Here is a 17649-nt window from a genome sequence, read left to right on the forward strand (position 1 = left end):
TGGTCACTGTTCCGGTGTACGCATGCATGCGCGCATACGTGAGTGGTGAGCGACAGAGACGCACGGGGCGGTCTGCAGAACTCCTCTGCGCCGCGGTGTTTCTTCTTGTTGCCACTCCCCTCGCATTCTTTGCTCATCTACAGCAGCCGGCCCATTGCTGTGGAGTGTTGGGCAGGTGTGCGCTTGTGTGAAGCATCCACCTGCGGGTGCAGCAGACCCCCCTCCCCCTCTCTCTCTGCGTGCGCGGATGCGTTACAGCGCAGGGCATTGAGGAGCATCCTCGTGTGGCTCTCGTTCTCCTTCGCTCTCTGTCTCGTCACCTCAGCCCTTCTGCTTTTCCCTCGTCCTCCTCCTCCTCCCCGCTGGTATACGTATGCGCCTGGTGGCGTGCGACAACGGCGCCATCGCGTGCGGCACTGCTGCATCCTCCGTAGGTCTTGGTCACGCGGGTTACACTCACACCCACACCCACACACAGACGTGTCCTTTTCGAAAGAAAAGTGCGTTGGCCTTCTTGGCGCTCTCGCGCTGCGGTGTCGAGTAGGGCGAGGACGCTGCTGAGATGTCCCTCACCTCCACGACGTCACTACCCCCCGCCCACGCCACCGCGGACGCCTCGCTGTGGGAGGCGCTTGCGGCGGAGTGCCGGAAGTGTTCAATGAGCCTCTGCAAGTGCAAGCACGAGACCGAGCGGCTTGTGCGCTCGATGGAAGGAGTGCTGTTCTGTGTTGCACTCGAGGACATGCCGCACTCCGTGTGCGGTGCGAAGCATTTCAGCGCTGCTTCACCTCCTCTCGGTTTGCTCTAGAGGGGGGCGTGCGATGACGACGGCGTCTCTTCTTCTACCCCGGGGAGTCGTGCACCACCGCCCACCCAAAGTTGTGCGTGGGTGCCTGTGCGGCGCCTCGCCTCGCCCCTCCGCGCCGTACAGCCGGGGCAATGAGGCTTCCATCGCTCGTACGGCTTTTGCCGTTGCTGCTCAAGCGCTGTTTGTGCCCCTCCCTTCTCTCTCTTTCCCCGTAGGTACCCCCCGCTTCCTCTTGTGCTGCTTTGCACCGACATGTGACAGCGCATGCAGACTCATCTTATCCTCTTCCCCACACCTGCAGTCCGCCTGCGTGTGGCGCTATCTGGTGCACTCAGCACATCCTCCGTCGGTGTCGTCTCTCTTGTTTTGCTGAAGCATCCCGTGTTGTGCCCTCCGCTGGTGTGCAACCTATCCGCGCTCATGGGGTGGTGGGTGGTGGTGGTGGTGGGGCGACTCCACTGTGCCTCCCTCGGCAGTGTTGTACCCCGTCTTCTTTGCCGTTTCGCACCCGCTCTGCTGTACGAACCCACAAGTGGCTCTCGCGCTTTCTCTTTCCCCGCCTCGTTCTCCTCCGTGCCACTCGTCTCTCTACACTGCGTCCTCTTCTTGCGACGACCACGCCACAGCCACCACCCACAGGCACGCTTGGGCTTGTGTCTCGTACACTCCTCGCCTTCTCGCGGTTAATCCCCGGCACGTCTCGCTCTCTTCTGTGACGCTGTGCAGCGCCCACCATCGTTTTCTGCTCCCGTCAGTGTGTGCCGCCTCTGCCTCTCCACCAGTGCCGCCATGTCCGCCAACCCGCTGCTTCAGCAGAGCAGTCTGCCGTACCAATACCCACCCTTTGACAGGGTGAAGGTGGAGCACTACGCGCCCGCCTTCGAGCAGGGCATGGCGGAGCAGATGGCGGAGATCGAGGCGATCAAGGCCAACCCCGACACGCCCACCTTCGAGAACACCGTTGTGGCACTCGAGAAGAGCGGGGCGCTGCTTACGCGCGCACACATGCTCTTTCGAAACCTCTGCGCTGCACACGTGAACCCAGAGATGCAAAAGCTCGAGCAGGCCTACGCACCAAAGTTCTCCGCCCACACGGACAGGGTCTACCTTGACAGCGCCTTGTACAGCCGCATCAGGGCCGTGTACGACGAGCGTGCCTGCCTTGCTGGCGAGGACTTGCGCCTCGTGGAGCACCACGAAAAGGAGTTCCGAAAGGCTGGCGCCGGCCTTGACGACGCGGTCAAGGAGGAGCTGAAGCAGGTGAATGAGCGCCTTGCCACTCTCGAGAGTGACTTCGCCAAGAGGCTCATGGACACACGCAGGACCGCGTCGCTGATCGTGGCTGACGCTGCTGAGCTGGAGGGCCTCAGCGAGGACGAGATCGCGACGGCACAGAAAGAGGCGGAGAGCCTCGGCCACCCCGGCAAGCATGCGTTGGTCATTGTGAACACGACGCAGCAGCCGCTGCTCGCTTCACTGAGGAACCGCGAGACGCGCCGCCGCCTGCTCGAGGCGAGCGAGCAGCGCGCCGGACGTGGCGACGAGAATGACACAACCGCCATCACGGTCGAGATTGCGCAGCTGCGCCTCAGGAAGGCGAAGCTGCTTGGCAAGAAGAGCTTTGCGGAGTGGCAGCTCCAGAACCAGATGGCCGATCCGGCGTCTGCGGAGGCGTTGCTGCGCGACATGGGCAAAGCGGCAGCGTCAAAGGCGACGAAGGAGGCCGCTGACATCCAGCAGATGATTCGCGAGGAGGGTGGTGACTTCGAGCTGGCGCCATGGGACTGGCGCTACTACGCGGAGCGGGTGCGCAGGCAGCTGTACGATCTCGACGAGAACGAGACGAAGCCGTACTTTGAGCTGAACAACGTCCTTGAGCGCGGCGTGTTCTACGCGGCGGAGAAGCTCTACGGCGTGACGATGCAGCGGCGCACCGATCTGCCGGTGTACCACCCCGATGTGATGACGTTCGAGATGTTCGACTACACGGGCGAGTCGCTCGCCATTTTTGGCCTCGACCCCTACGCGCGTGCAAGCAAGCGCGGTGGTGCGTGGATGACATTCTTTGTTCGCCAGGCCTCCCTGCTTGGCCAAAAGCCAGTCGTGTACAACGTGCTGAACATTGTGAAGCCGGCGGAGGGAAGGCCGGCCTTGTTGACCCGTGACAACGTGACGACGCTCTTCCACGAGTTCGGCCACGGACTCCACGGCATGCTAAGCAACCTCAAGTACTCAACACTCTCCGGCACGAGCGTCGCCCGTGACTTCCTCGAGTTCCCATCGCAGATCAACGAGCACTGGGCGATGTACGATGCCGTGCTGAAGAACTACGCGCTTCACTACGAGACTAAGGAGCCGATCCCGCAGTCGCTGGTGGATCGCATGAAGGCGGCCGAGACGTACGGTGCCGGCTTCCATACCATCGAGGTGGTCAAGGCGGCGTACCTCGATCTCCACTGGCATCGAGTCACGGAGGAGGCGGCTGTGCTGCCACCGGCACAGATGGAGGAGGCGGCAATGAGAGCCTTTGGAGTTGGGATGACCGAGGTGCCGCCGCGCTACCACAGTGGGTACTTCCTGCACATTTTCGCTGGCGGGTACGCCTCGAACTACTACGTGTACCAGTGGGCGCGGGTGTTGGACTGCGACGGGTTCGAGTGGTTCCTGGAGAGCGGTGGGCTGACGCGCGAGAACGGAGATCACCTGCGCGCGTGCGTGCTCTCTGTGGGCAACTCGGTGGACGCCAACGTTGCGTACGAGAAGTTCGCTGGCCGCAAGGCCAACATGAAGGCGTTCCTGCGCATCAACGGTCTGCTGGGCGAGTAGGCTTGATGATGTGTGTGTGTGTGCCGCTGTGCTCTTCCTCCCTCTTTCTCAAAGTTTCGCCTTCTCTCCTTTTCTGTCCTCGTTCCTGTTCGTGTCGCTTGTGTTCGCCGAACGCCTACGCCAGCGCGGATGGGTTGGAGCTAAGCGGCGAAGGTCATTTCATCGCTGCTCTCGACTCTGCGCTGCGGCCTTCTCCGCACGGCAGTCGCGACCCCTTCGGTTTTTTGTTTCATCACCTTTTCATCATTGTGCATCGCGTAGAAGGCCATCCTCCTCCCCTTCTCCCTCCGCGTGGGTGCGTCGGTGAAGGCATCCGCGGCGCAGGCCTGGTAATCCGGCTTCCGAGACCGTCTGCCCGAAAGGGGGCCGCCTTGCCGCCCCCCCCCCTCCCCCCTGAGGGGCCCACGTCATCATTTTGCCGCCTTCTCTGTTTTCTGGCACTGTGCCGCACCAGGCCGCATATAGCCGGACGATCAGCGGGCAGCTCACTGCGCACCTTCGCATCGGTATTCGCCTACCGCCACCGCCTTCTCCCTTTTCTGCGTATTCCCGCCCACCCCCTCTCTCTCTGTGCCTCTCTTTTCCGCTCACCTGCCACTCTACGGTTGCCTCGCCGTCTTGTCCGCCTTACCTTCCGGCTTTCCCCCCTTGCCGCGGTTTGCGCATCCGCGCTTGTTGGGGGTGTGCAGCGGGCCTCTCTGCGCGTTGGCGCCTCATTTTTTTCCACGTCGACAGACGCCGAGTTGCAACGCACTGCACAGCGCAGAGCGACTTCGACGTTTTCACCTCCCCCAACTCTTCTCTGTACAGGCGCCTCCGCAGCCGCTTTTTTTCGCGCAGTGGTAGGACATAGGGCAGCGAGGACAACAAATGTAAATCGCCACGCACCCCCCCTGGCAAAGATGCTTGCCACTCTTCGATCGAATGACACCACACCCCAACGCCCCTGCTTCCGTAGACGGCACCCTTGGCGTCATCCTCCCTCTGGCGTGCTGCCACCCCCCCACCCCACCTCCTCCCATCCCTCGCTTTCTCTTCTTTGTCCCCCTTCACGTCCACCCTTCCTCTCCCCTTTGCTCCCCACGTGTGTCTATGCCTGTGATGTACCCGTGCTATGCCCACGGATGAAGATGCAGCGCCTTTCCTCGCACTCCCCACGTACACACCTACACACCCACACACGCTCACATACACACACACACAGATACACACATACATAGACACACGCACACACACAGACACACACACACGGAACCCTTTCCCCGTGCTCTTCTCTCCGTATTCCCTCTCTTTTTTCTCTTTGCCTGCGTTAGCCCGCTCGCCTCTCTCCTTCCCTCTGCGTTTCTCTTAAGACTACCTCGCCCACAATGAACCACGACTCGATGGCGCAGAGCCCCGTCCCCCGCCCCCTTCCCATCCCGCCGCCTTCGCCAATGCTCCCCCCGCCGGAAATAAAGCCACCATATGAACTTGAGATGACTTCAACAGGTGGAAGCGTGAAGATGGTGGAGTGCACGAGTGTTGGACCTGCCACAAACGAAGCGCGTCCAGCCCCTGAGGCGTTACCGCTGCCACCAGTCAGTGGCCCCTCTGCCATCCATTACGGGAGACGCCGCGGCAGCCGCCCCCTGTGCCGCTGTATGAAGCAGCGCACGAACGGTGGAATGCGGCTGAGCTGTGCTCGACTCGGACACCGCTGCTTGGGCGTTTTCCCTGCTGCTCTAGTCCGCTACAGAGAGCGCCAGCGACGGGAGCTCGGGATCGAGCGATTCCGACGTGAAGGCCTGTGCGCTGAGGAGAGCGATGCAGCGACGCTGCCGCTGGGCGACGTGCTCCCTCCCACGGACGCGGACACCGCATCGGATGAGCAAAGCGACGCAGCGACGCTGCCGCTGGGCGACGTGCTCCCTCCCACGGACGCGGACACCACATCGGATGAGCAAAGCGACGCAGCGACGCTGCCGCTGGGCGACGTGCTCTCTCCCACGGATGTGGACACCACATCGGATGAGCAGAGCGACGCAGCGACGCTGCCGCCAGTCAGTGGCCCCTCTGCCATCCATTACGGGAGACGCCGCGGCAGCCGCCCCCTGTGCCGCTGTATGAAGCAGCGCACGAACGGTGGAATGCGGCTGAGCTGTGCTCGACTCGGACACCGCTGCTTGGGCGTTTTCTCTGCTGCTCTAGTCCGCTACAGAGAGCGCCAGCGACGGGAGCTCGGGATCGAGCGATTCCGACGTGAAGGCCTGTGCGCTGAGGAGAGCGATGCAGCGACGCTGCCGCTGGGCGACGTGCTCCCTCCCACGGACGCGGACACCACATCGGATGAGCAAAGCGACGCAGCGACGCTGCCGCTGGGCGACGTGCTCTCTCCCACGGATGTGGACACCACATCGGATGAGCAGAGCGACGCAGCGACGCTGCCGCCAGTCAGTGGCCCCTCTGCCATCCATTACGGGAGACGCCGCGGCAGCCGCCCCCTGTGCCGCTGTATGAAGCAGCGCACGAACGGTGGCACGCAGAATGAACATGAACTGGCTAGACTATGGCCCAGTGACGAGAAGGTGCCCCTGCCCCCTGTCGATAATTTGTGTATGACGTACTTGAGACCCTCAACATCTTTGACAAGCGCTATGGGCAGTGCCGTGCCCACTTCATCAGCAGCCTATACTACACAGCGTTCCCATCAATTTATTTTACCTCCGGTGGCCCCAGTGGTAGACCGTCCTCCTCTCCCATTCGTCAGAGCCCCCACGTGGTGGGCAAATATGCGTGAACACTTCCACCTGCTGCGCGTGGTGCTCTTCTTTTTTTCCCTCTTCTTTGAACCATTTCCGTGCTAGACCACTTCTTTATCAACTCAGAGACTCATCCTTTATAGACCATTTTTCTACAGATCACAGGCCTACACGTGATGGACCAGTGTTCATGAACATCAACAGATACCGCACGTGATGCGCCCACTTCTTTTTCATTAACCGGCCCTGCCGCTGTGGACCCCTTCTTCCTTTCTTTCAGATGCACTGCCGTGGTGGCCCCCTTCATTCTTTTCTTCCGAGGCCTGTTTTGGAGGCCCCCTTCATTCTTTCAGATGCACCGCCGTGGCGGCCCCCTTCTTTCTTTTTTTCCGATGCTTGTTGTGGAGGCTCCCTTCATTCTTTCTTTGAGATGCCCTGCCGTGGCGGCCCCCTTCTTTCTTTCTTTCAGATGCACTGCCGTGGTGGCCCCCTTCATTCTTTCTTTCCGAGGCCTGCTGTGGAGGCCCCCTTCTTTCTTTCTTTCAGATGCACTGCCGTGGCGGCCCCCTTCATTCTTTTCTTCCGAGGCCTGTTGTGGAGGCCCCCTTTCTTTCTTTCAGATGCACTGCCGTGGTGGCCCCCTTCTTTCTTTTCTTCCGAGGCCTGTTGTGGCGGCCCCCTTCATTCTTTCAGATGCACTGCCGTGGCGGCCCCCTTCTTTCTTTTTTTCAGATGCACTGCCGTGGTGGCCCCCTTCTTTCTTTCTTTCAGATGCACTGCCGTGGCGGCCCCCTTCTTTCTTTTTTTCCGAGGCCTGCCGTGGCGGCCCCCTTCTTTCTTTCTTTCAGATGCACTGCCGTGGCGGCCCCCTTCTTTCTTTTCTTCCGAGGCCTGCTGTGGTGGCCCCCTTCTTTCTTTCTTTCAGAGGCACTGCCGTGGTGGCCCCCTTCTTTCTTTCTTTCAGATGCACTGCCGTGGTGGCCCCCTTCTTTCTTTCTTTCAGATGCGCTGCCGTGGCGGCCCCCTTCTTTCTTTTCTTCCGAGGCCTGTTGTGGCGGCCCCCTTCATTCTTTCAGATGCCCTGCCGTGGTGGCCCCCTTCATTCTTTTCTTCCGAGGCCTGTTGTGGCGGCCCCCTTCATTCTTTCAGATGCGCTGCCGTGGCGGCCCCCTTCTTTCTTTTCTTCCGAGGCCTGTTGTGGCGGCCCCCTTCATTCTTTCAGATGCACTGCCGTGGCGGCCCCCTTCTTTCTTTTCTTCCGAGGCCTGTTGTGGCGGCCCCCTTCTTTCTTTCTTTCAGATGCACTGGTGTGGCGGCCCCCTTCATTCTTTCTTTCAGATGCACTGCCGTGGTGGCACCCTTCTTTCTTTCTTTCAGATGCCTGTTGTGGCGGCCCCCTTCATTCTTTCAGATGCACTGCCGTGGTGGCCCCCTTCTCTCTTTTCTTCCGAGGCCTGCTGTGGAGGCCCCCTTCATTCTTTCAGATGCACTGCCGTGGCGGCCCCCTTCTTTCTTTTCTTCCGAGGCCTGTTGTGGCGGCCCCCTTCTTTCTTTCAGATGCACTGCCGTGGCGGCCCTCTTCATTCTTTCTTTCAGATGCACTGCTGTGGTGGCCCCCTTCTTTCTTTCTTTCAGATGCACTGGTGTGGCGGCCCCCTTCATTCTTTCTTTGAGATGCACTGCCGTGGTGGCCCCCTTCTTTCTTTTCTTCCGAGGCCTGTTGTGGCGGCCCCCTTCATTCTTTCAGATGCACTGCCGTGGCGGCCCCCTTCTTTCTTTCTTTCAGATGCACTGGTGTGGCGGCCCCCTTCATTCTTTCAGATGCACTGCCGTGGCGGCCCCCTTCTTTCTTTTCTTCCGAGGCCTGTTGTGGCGGCCCCCTTCTTTCTTTCTTTCAGATGCACTGGTGTGGCGGCCCCCTTCATTCTTTCAGATGCACTGCCGTGGCGGCCCCCTTCTTTCTTTCTTTCAGATGCACTGGTGTGGCGGCCCCCTTCATTCTTTCTTTGAGATGCACTGCCGTGGTGGCCCCCTTCATTCTTTTCTTCCGAGGCCTGTTGTGGCGGCCCCCTTCTTTCTTTCAGATGCACTGCCGTGGCGGCCCCCTTCTTTCTTTCTTTCAGATGCACTGCCGTGGTGGCCCCCTTCTTTCTTTTCTTCCGAGGCCTGTTGTGGCGGCCCCCTTCATTCTTTCAGATGCACTGCCGTGGTGGCCCCCTTCTTTCTTTTCTTCCGAGGCTTGTTGTGGAGGCTCCCTTCATTCTTTCAGATGCACTGCCGTGGCGGCCCCCTTCTTTCTTTTCTTCCGAGGCCTGTTGTGGCGGTCCCCTTCTTTCTTTCTTTCAGATGCACTGCCGTGGTGGCCCCCTTCTTTCTTTTCTTCCGAGGCCTGTTGTGGCGGCCCCCTTCTTTCTTTCTTTCCGATGCACTGCCGTGGTGGCCCCCTTCTTTCTTTTCTTCCGAGGCTTGTTGTGGAGGCCCCCTTCTTTCTTTCAGATGCACTGCCGTGGCGGCCCCCTTCTTTCTTTTCTTCCGAGGCCTGTTTTGGCGGTCCCCTTCTTTCTTTCTTTCGGATGCACCGCCGTGGCGGCCCCCTTCTTTCTTTTCTTCCGAGGCCTGTTGTGGCGGCCCCCTTCATTCTTTCAGATGCACTGCCGTGGTGGCCCCCTTCTTTCTTTTCTTCCGAGGCCTGTTGTGGCGGCCCCCTTCATTCTTTCAGATGCACTGCCGTGGTGGCCCCCTTCTTTCTTTTCTTCCGAGGCCTGTTGTGGCGGCCCCCTTCTTTCTTTCTTTCAGATGCACTGCCGTGGTGGCCCCCTTCTTTCTTTTCTTCCGAGGCCTGCCGTGGAGGCCCCCTTCATTCTTTCAGATGCACTGCCGTGGTGGCCCCCTTCTTTCTTTTCTTCCGAGGCCTGTTGTGGCGGCCCCCTTTCTTTCTTTCAGATGCACTGCCGTGGTGGCCCCCTTCTTTCTTTTCTTCCGAGGCCTGCTGTGGCGGCCCCCTTCATTCTTTCAGATGCACTGCCGTGGTGGCCCCCTTCATTCTTTTCTTCCGAGGCCTGTTGTGGCGGCCCCCTTCTTCTTTCTTTCAGATGCACTGCCGTGGCGGCCCCCTTCTTTCTTTTCTTCCGAGGCCTGTTGTGGAGGCCCCCTTCTTTCTTTCTTTCAGATGCACTGCCGTGGCGGCCCCCTTCATTCTTTTCTTCCGAAGCCTGTTGTGGAGGCCCCCTTCTTTCTTTCTTTCAGATGCACTGCCGTGGCGGCCCCCTTCATTCTTTTCTTCCGAAGCCTGTTGTGGAGGCCCCCTTCTTTCTTTCTTTCAGATGCACTGCCGTGGCGGCCCCCTTCATTCTTTTCTTCCGAAGCCTGTTGTGGAGGCCCCCTTCTTTCTTTCTTTCAGATGCACTGCCGTGGCGGCCCCCTTCATTCTTTTCTTCCGAAGCCTGTTGTGAAGGCCCCCTTCATTCTTTCAGATGCACTGCCGTAGTGGCCCCCTTCTTTCTCTCAGATGCACTGCCGTGGTGGCCCCCTTCATTCTTTTCTTCCGAGGCCTGTTGTGGAGGCCCCCTTCTTTCTTTCTTTCCGATGCACTGCCGTGGTGGCCCCCTTCTTTCTTTCAGATGCACTTCCGTGGCGGCCCCCTTCTTTCTTTCAGATGCACTGCTGTGGAGGCCCCCTTCATTCTTTCAGATGCACTGCCGTGGTGGCACCCTTCATTCTTTTCTTCCGAGGCCTGCTGTGGTGGCCCCCTTCTTTCTTTCAGATGCACTGCTGTGGAGGCCCCCTTCTTTCTTTCAGATGCACTGCCGTGGCGGCCCCCTTCATTCTTTTCTTCCGAGGCCTGCTGTGGAGGCCCCCTTCTTTCTTTTCTTCCGAGGCCTGCTGTGGTGGCACCCTTCTTTCTTTCTTTCAGATGCACTGCCGTGGCGGCCCCCTTCATTCTTTTCTTCCGAGGCCTGCTGTGGAGGCCCCCTTCTTTCTTTTCTTCCGATGCCTGCCGTGGCGGCCCCCTTCTTTCTTTCTTTCAGATGCACTGCCGTGGTGGCCCCCTTCATTCTTTTCTTCCGAGGCCTGTTGTGGAGGCCCCCTTCTTTCTTTTCTTCCGAGGCCTGCTGTGGAGGCCCCCTTCATTCTTTCAGATGCACTGCCGTGGCGGCCCCCTTCTTTCTTTTTTTCAGATGCCTGTTGTGGCGGCCCCCTTCATTCTTTTCTTCCGAGGCCTGTTGTGGAGGCCCCTTCTTTCTTTCTTTCAGATGCACTGCTGTGGCGGCCCCCTTCTTTCTTTTCTTCCGAGGCCTGCTGTGGAGGCCCCCTTCTTTCTTTTTTCAGATGCACTGCTGTGGTGGCCCCCTTCTTTCTTTCAGATGCACTGCCGTGGCGGCCCCCTTCTTTCTTTTCTTCCGAGGCCTGCTGTGGTGGCCCCCTTCTTTCTTTCTTTCAGATGCACTGCCGTGGCGGCCCCCTTCATTCTTTTCTTCCGAGGCCTGCTGTGGTGGCACCCTTCTTTCTTTCTTTCAGATGCACTGCCGTGGCGGCCCCCTTCATTCTTTTCTTCCGAGGCCTGTTGTGGAGGCCCCCTTCATTCTTTCAGATGCACTGCCGTGGCGGCCCCCTTCTTTCTTTTCTTCCGAGGCCTGCTGTGGTGGCCCCCTTCTTTCTTTCAGATGCACTGCCGTGGCGGCCCCCTTCATTCTTTTCTTCCGAGGCCTGCTGTGGCGGCCCCCTTCTTTCTCTCAGATGCACTGCCGTGGTGGCCCCCTTCATTCTTTTCTTCCGAAGCCTATTGTGGAGGCCCCCTTCTTTCTTTCAGATGCACTGCCGTGGCGGCCCCCTTCATTCTTTTCTTCCGAGGGCTGCGGTGGCGGCCCCCTTCTTTCTTTCTGATGCACTGCCGTGGTGGCCCCCTTCTTTCTTTTCTTCGGAGGGCTGTGGTGGAGGCCCCCTTCTTTCTTTCAGATGCACTGCGGTGGCGGCCCCCTTCATTCTTTTCTTAGGAATGCCGTGGTGGCCCCCTTCTTTCTTTCTTTCAGATGCACTGCCGTGGTGGCCCCCTTCTTTCTTTCTTTCAGATGCACTGCCGTGGTGGCCCCCTTCTTTCTTTTCTTCCGAGGCCTGTTGTGGCGGCCCCCTTCATTCTTTCAGATGCACTGCCGTGGCGGCCCCCTTCTTTCTTTTTTTCCGAGGCCTGTTGTGGTGGCCCCCTTCTTTCTTTTCTTCCGAGGCCTGCCGTGGCGGCCCCCTTCTTTCTTTCTTTCAGATGCACTGCCGTGGTGGCCCCCTTCATTCTTTCTTTCAGATGCACTGCCGTGGCGGCCCCCTTCATTCTTTTCTTCCGAGGCCTGTTTTGGAGGCCCCCTTCATTCTTTCAGATGCACTGCCGTGGCGGCCCCCTTCTTTCTTTTTTTCCGAGGCCTGTTGTGGCGGCCCCCTTCATTCTTTCAGATGCACTGCCGTGGCGGCCCCCTTCTTTCTTTTCTTCCGAGGCCTGTTGTGGAGGTTCCCTTCATTCTTTCAGATGCGCTGCCGTGGCGGCCCCCTTCTTTCTTTTCTTCCGAGGCCTGTTGTGGCGGCCCCCTTCATTCTTTCAGATGCACTGCCGTGGTGGCTTCCTTCTTTCTTTTCTTCCGAGGCCTGTTGTGGCGGCCCCCTTCATTCTTTCAGATGCACTGCCGTGGTGGCTTCCTTCTTTCTTTTCTTCCGAGGCCTGTTGTGGCGGCTCCCTTCATTCTTTCAGATGCACTGCCGTGGCGGCCCCCTTCTTTCTTTTCTTCCGAGGCCTGTTGTGGCGGCCCCCTTCATTCTTTCAGATGCACTGCCGTGGCGGCCCCCTTCTTTCTTTTCTTCCGAGGCCTGTTGTGGCGGCCCCCTTCTTTCTTTTCTTCCGAGGCCTGTTGTGGCGGCCCCCTTCATTCTTTCAGATGCGCTGCCGTGGCGGCCCCCTTCTTTCTTTTCTTCCGAGGCCTGTTGTGGCGGCCCCCTTCATTCTTTCAGATGCACTGCCGTGGCGGCCCCCTTCATTCTTTTCTTCCGAGGCCTGTTGTGGCGGCCCCCTTCATTCTTTCAGATGCGCTGCCGTGGCGGCCCCCTTCTTTCTTTTCTTCCGAGGCCTGTTGTGGCGGCCCCCTTCATTCTTTCAGATGCACTGCCGTGGCGGCCCCCTTCATTCTTTTCTTCCGAGGCCTGTTGTGGCGGCCCCCTTCATTCTTTCAGATGCACTGCCGTGGCGGCCCCCTTCTTTCTTTTCTTCCGAGGCCTGGTGTGGCGGCCCCCTTCATTCTTTCAGATGCACTGCCGTGGCGGCACCCTTCTTTCTTTCTTTCAGATGCACTGCCGTGGCGGCCCCCTTCTTTCTTTTCTTCCGAGGCCTGTTGTGGCGGCCCCCTTCATTCTTTTTGATGCGCTGCCGTGGCGGCCCCCTTCTTTCTTTTCTTCCGAGGCCTGGTGTGGCGGCCCCCTTCTTTTTTTCTGATGCACTGCCGGGGCGGCACCCTTCATTCTTTCTTTCAGATGCACTGCCGTGGCGGCCCCCTTCTTTCTTTTCTTCCGAGGCCTGCTGTGGTGGCCCCTTCTTTCTTTCTTTCAGATGCACTGCCGTGGCGGCCCCCTTCATTCTTTTCTTCCGAGGCCTGCTGTGGAGGCCCCCTTCTTTCTTTTCTTCCGAGGCCTGCCGTGGTGGCCCCCTTCTTTCTTTCAGGTGCCCTGCCGTGGTGGCCATCTTTTATGTATTTCTCAGAGTCGTTGCCATGCTGGTCGTCTTCTTAGGCGCCAGAGAGACTCCACGATAGCCCCTCTGTTCATGAAAATGAGTGCCACCACGGCAGTGCACCTGATAAATGTATTAATGGGGGCCGTCACGGCAGGTCCACAGAAGAATATATAGAAGGGGTGACCATGGCAGCGGCTGTGGGTAATGAAAATGTGACCCACTGCGTGTGGCAGCTGATGATGCTCATCACCACTGGTCTATTACGTGTAGGTCTGTCAAAAGGTAGAAAGCCGTCTGTAGTCGGTGGGCTACTGAAATTAGAAGAAACGGTCCACAGTGTGCGCAGCTAAGGAAGGGTCAAATGGCCTCCTCATCCTGTGGACCGCCGAAAGGAGAATTAGGGGGCGTCCCACACGTAGGCCTTTGTAGGAGAAGAAAGTCTTCTTACGTGCGAACTTTGTTCTGCAGTGCCTGCTGGCTGGGAGCTTTGGGTCTCTCTCCTATTATGGCAGCGGATGTAATGTTGTTTTTCGCTTATAGTTTTTTTTTCTGCTTGTGCGCATTACATGCGTGGAGTGTTTCTGCTTGCAAAATCGAAATGACGGGCTTACTAATGGTATGCCGTAAGAGCTGTGCTGGGAATCAAGGAGTGAAGCACAGTGTGTCACGCTAATGACTACGATGATATCAGGAAACGGACTACCATTGTGGAGAAGGTGTTGCAGGATGGCGGCATGTGCTATGGGAACACCTGTGTATGGGGCTTTAGTTTTCTCTCTTCACTCTCCCGCTCTACATATTTGTGTAACCCAATGAGTGGCGGACGAAGTGGTAACTCCCTGTTGGTCTCCTGGTGACCACCGATACCAAGAGAGCTTGAACATACACGTTCGCACTACTCGGTGTGAAGCACTCTTTCTCAGCGGTGTGCCACGATGTCGATCAGGGTCGACATAGGGACGGAGGAATCCGCGGCAAAGTTCGTACAAACCCCGCAGCCGCTCAGGGAGAGGGGTGTATGATCGACTACAAGACGCTCCGCGAGAAGGTGCAGTCTGCGTGGTCAAACAGTGAGCAGACCCTCTGCATGGAGACGACGAGAAGGGCTGCCAGATGCAGCGGTGACGGGTGTTTGTGCGACTTTGCTAGGTGTTGCGGCAGACAGCAGGGCGCGCCCATTGGAGGGCGGAACGAATGAGGGTGCCACTCCTTGGCGAGGTGGAAAAGGACAGGGCGAAAGAGCGACTCCAGCGAGGTTCCATTAACCATGCGAAGTTCCACTCGCTCACCCCCAGTGGGGACGGTGATCGCGACGTACACCGTCTTCTTGGATGATGTCGAGGAACCCGTGGCGGAACTCGGTGCCATGACGGTGGGCGTTCCAGCCGCTTAGCCGCCTCTCTACCATAGCTGGTCTTGAGCGTAGCGTCTATACGGCGACCGTGCGGAAGAGTATGGCACCGGCACCGCACAAGTGGAATACTCGCTTTTTTTTCGACAAGGCAGCTTGACCCAGCTGAATGGTCAACTGCTCGAGGAGGCTGCACCGAACATGACAGGCGGCGCGGCTGCCGCGGAGGACGACCTCAAACACCACACGGCGGAGCTCTTCCGCACCACAACTCTGTAGACGACCAGAAAGGGGAAACAGGACGATGCCCTGCGTACCGCGGCAACTCAAACAGAGGTGCGGGGAGCGGCGGACGCAGGCGAAGAAGGCAAGCAGCCGGTTAACCCCTTCCTGGCCGTCGGCGGGGGGCCTGGCAAAGACGCAGCCGACACAGCCGCTGGGCACGGTTCTTCGTGAGCAACACGCGGCGCTCTACAGCGAGACGATTCCCTCCCCAACAATGACACGAGCGGCAGGCGGGCGGGTGGGAGGGGGGCGCGCCTGTCTGCCAGGGCGGTGCATCTACTCGGACAGACCCGCACATGTCAGCACGGTGACATGATCAGCGGTCTCACCAGCGGTTCTAGCGGGCCACTTGCGATGGCTGAGAGCTGTGGCTGATGCCAAGCGCCCTGCTGAGCTTCGACCTGGCGAAGGCGGCCATTTCCACCTGGGCGTGCGGGCGGCAGGAGTGCGAGAGTGGAAGTGGTCAACCGCCTCAAGAGCCCCTGTGTTGGTAGAAGGGGGTGGGCCCACTCCACCTTCCCCTGCACGGGAGCCAGCCAGACCAATGCGATTGACCGATGTCGCCGGAGCTCTGAGCAGCGAGCGCCGCGAGGAGGTTCGGGCGAGAAACCAAGACGCACCCGTCTGCCCCGCTGCGCCTCGAGGAGACGAAGACACCTCACAAGGAGTTCTCGGGAACCCAGCCGCGCGCCGCACTCGTCCTGAAGCTGGCGCGGCACCCCGCACGAAGGATGGGACAATATCCGAGGGCTCGGAGAACTTGCCGGCGACTTCTGTGTGCGCATCACGACCCGCCATGGAAACGGTGCGAAGCTCCGCGTGCCGCGTGCGACAGGGGCGCCGTTGCCGCGAGAGGACGCGCTGCTGCAGCTGAAGCGGATGAAGTGTCGACGTCCACCGCAGCGCCTCTTTGTGGACGTGACGCGCAGGTGCAGGAGTGCGCCCGCCAAGCCGGTTCGGCGGAGGCCAGTCGCAAGGGCGGGCTGCGGACCCGCTGACAAACCATGGGTACCTCACAGCGAAGCACTCGGCACACGCAGAGCCCCGAGCGGCGATGCTGTTTCTGCAGTCCCTGCTCTCAGAAGGGCTGGTGAGCGCCAGAGGCCGGACACTGCGCATCGCACCGGCCACGGGTCAGTCTGCAATCGTGGCAGCACAGGGGACGCACCACGGCTTCGGCGGAGTCGGAAGAGGCCACTGGCTTAACTGGCCGCGCGCGCACACAAGAAGCCTCTACTTATCAGAGGGGGCGTAGATGCGGCGCTCTTTTACATTGCAATCCAGCAAAACTTGGTGAATGGCCTGCCGCGCAGCCTCGCCAAGGACTGTGGCACCACTCGAGGTGCCACGCGCCGCCCCGCCGACGACTCGGCACTGCCTTTACTCGGGTCTGAGAAGTCTCTGCTATGCGGGCAGGCACTTGAAAGGCTGTCCCCGCTGGTGGAAACGCGGTCTGGAGGGTGACAGACTTCTCTCAGCTGTTGTCTTGTCTGCAGGGCTCAGCGCGGGATCAGCGCCCTTTAAAGCAACCGTGGAGGAAGAGCTGCTGCGGAGGGCTTCTAGGCCGGTGCTGGGCCCTTTTCTGCTCCGCAGTCGACGTGCTGGGAAGCCCACACCTCCGCGAAGAACCCAGGGGAATCTTCCCTCAGTTTCCTTGCTACCATCGGCGCTGAGAGCACCTACACTGTGTGATGCACATAATACTGGACACGATACCAAGTGAAACATTCAAACGTTCACCCACAGAGACGTGCGACGTCGGAAGAATGTGGTTTAGTCCTGACTAAACATGTGTTAGAAGGGCACATCTGACCCGTGAGTGTAGCGAAGACACGCCGAAATCTGCTCCACAACTGTACCGAAACGCTGAAGAGCTGTCAGTGGCTCTCCGAAACGGGATCACTATACGGGACATTCCTTCAACGCTTTGTATACCCTTGCTACCCTAACGTCCCTGTGAAGAGCCAGGGTACACGTGTTAAGGTTAGGGTGCGGGCATTTTCTACCACGCCTTCCTATCCTTGAGGCACCCTCTCCCACTGTACCGGAGAAATCCTCCCGAGGGCGGGCCAGGGTACACGGGTTAGGGTTAGGGTTAGGGTTAGGGTTAGGGTTAGGGTTAGGGTTAGGGTTAGGGTTAGGGTTAGGGTTAGGGTTAGGGTTAGGGTTAGGGTTAGGGTTAGGGTTAGGGTTAGGGTTAGGGTTAGGGTTAGGGTTAGGGTTAGGGTTAGGGTTAGGGTTAGGGTTAGGGTTAGGGTTAGGGTTAGGGTTAGGGTTAGGGTTAGGGTTAGGGTTAGGGTTAGGGTTAGGGTTAGGGTTAGGGTTAGGGTTAGGGTTAGGGTTAGGGTTAGGGTTAGGGTTAGGGTTAGGGTTAGGGTTAGGGTTAGGGTTAGGGTTAGGGTTAGGGTTAGGGTTAGGGTTAGGGTTAGGGTTAGGGTTAGGGTTAGGGTTAGGGTTAGGGTTAGGGTTAGGGTTAGGGTTAGGGTTAGGGTTAGGGTTAGGGTTAGGGTTAGGGTTAGGGTTAGGGTTAGGGTTAGCATTTGCGCTCGTCATAGGGGTAGCGCTCTTTCCGATTTGACCCGCTGTGAATAGCGTCTGGCGCTTAGTCTTCCCGCATTAAGGGTGTAATGGCCCCCAGCGCCGCAAAGAAGTGGCCCGCATTTCTTTTGGAGAAGCACATGCCGCTGAATCCCACCATGTGCCTTTACCGCTTTGCAGGTCCCCATGGACCAGGGCCTTACGTTATGAAGTATTGGTGGACGCTTGGGTGCCTTCCCACCGGGCTTGAGCGACCGTTTCGTCTCTCTGAATTCTTAGCCGAATATCAGCAACAGCACGTCCCCATCGAGGTTGAAGAGTGGCTGAAATGCTTCGTTCGGAATCCGTACGAGGAGCTCGCGGATGCAACCTCGAACTCTCAATACTGAGGCCGCGG

At 58.9% G+C, this 17649-nt stretch overlaps 2 protein-coding genes across 2 annotated transcripts; both read left to right on the top strand.

The window, feature by feature from the left end:
* Window positions 1–562: 562 nt before the first annotated feature.
* Window positions 563–808, top strand: LBRM_27_2751 (hypothetical protein, unknown function; the record flags this gene model as incomplete). The annotated part of the gene is made up of 1 exon (XM_003723146.1): window positions 563–808. The coding sequence occupies one exon, from the start codon at window positions 563–565 to the stop codon at window positions 806–808; it is 246 nt and encodes an 81-aa protein (XP_003723194.1).
* A 789-nt stretch (window positions 809–1597) lies between these two features.
* On the top strand, window positions 1598–3634 carry LBRM_27_2760 (putative peptidyl dipeptidase; the record flags this gene model as incomplete). Its single annotated transcript, XM_001565979.2, has 1 exon — window positions 1598–3634. The coding sequence occupies one exon, from the start codon at window positions 1598–1600 to the stop codon at window positions 3632–3634; it is 2037 nt and encodes a 678-aa protein (XP_001566029.2).
* Window positions 3635–17649: the final 14015 nt, after the last annotated feature.

This window comes from Leishmania braziliensis, chromosome 27 (assembly GCF_000002845.2).
Source record: "Leishmania braziliensis MHOM/BR/75/M2904 complete genome, chromosome 27".
NCBI classification, from domain to species: domain Eukaryota; phylum Euglenozoa; class Kinetoplastea; order Trypanosomatida; family Trypanosomatidae; genus Leishmania; species Leishmania braziliensis.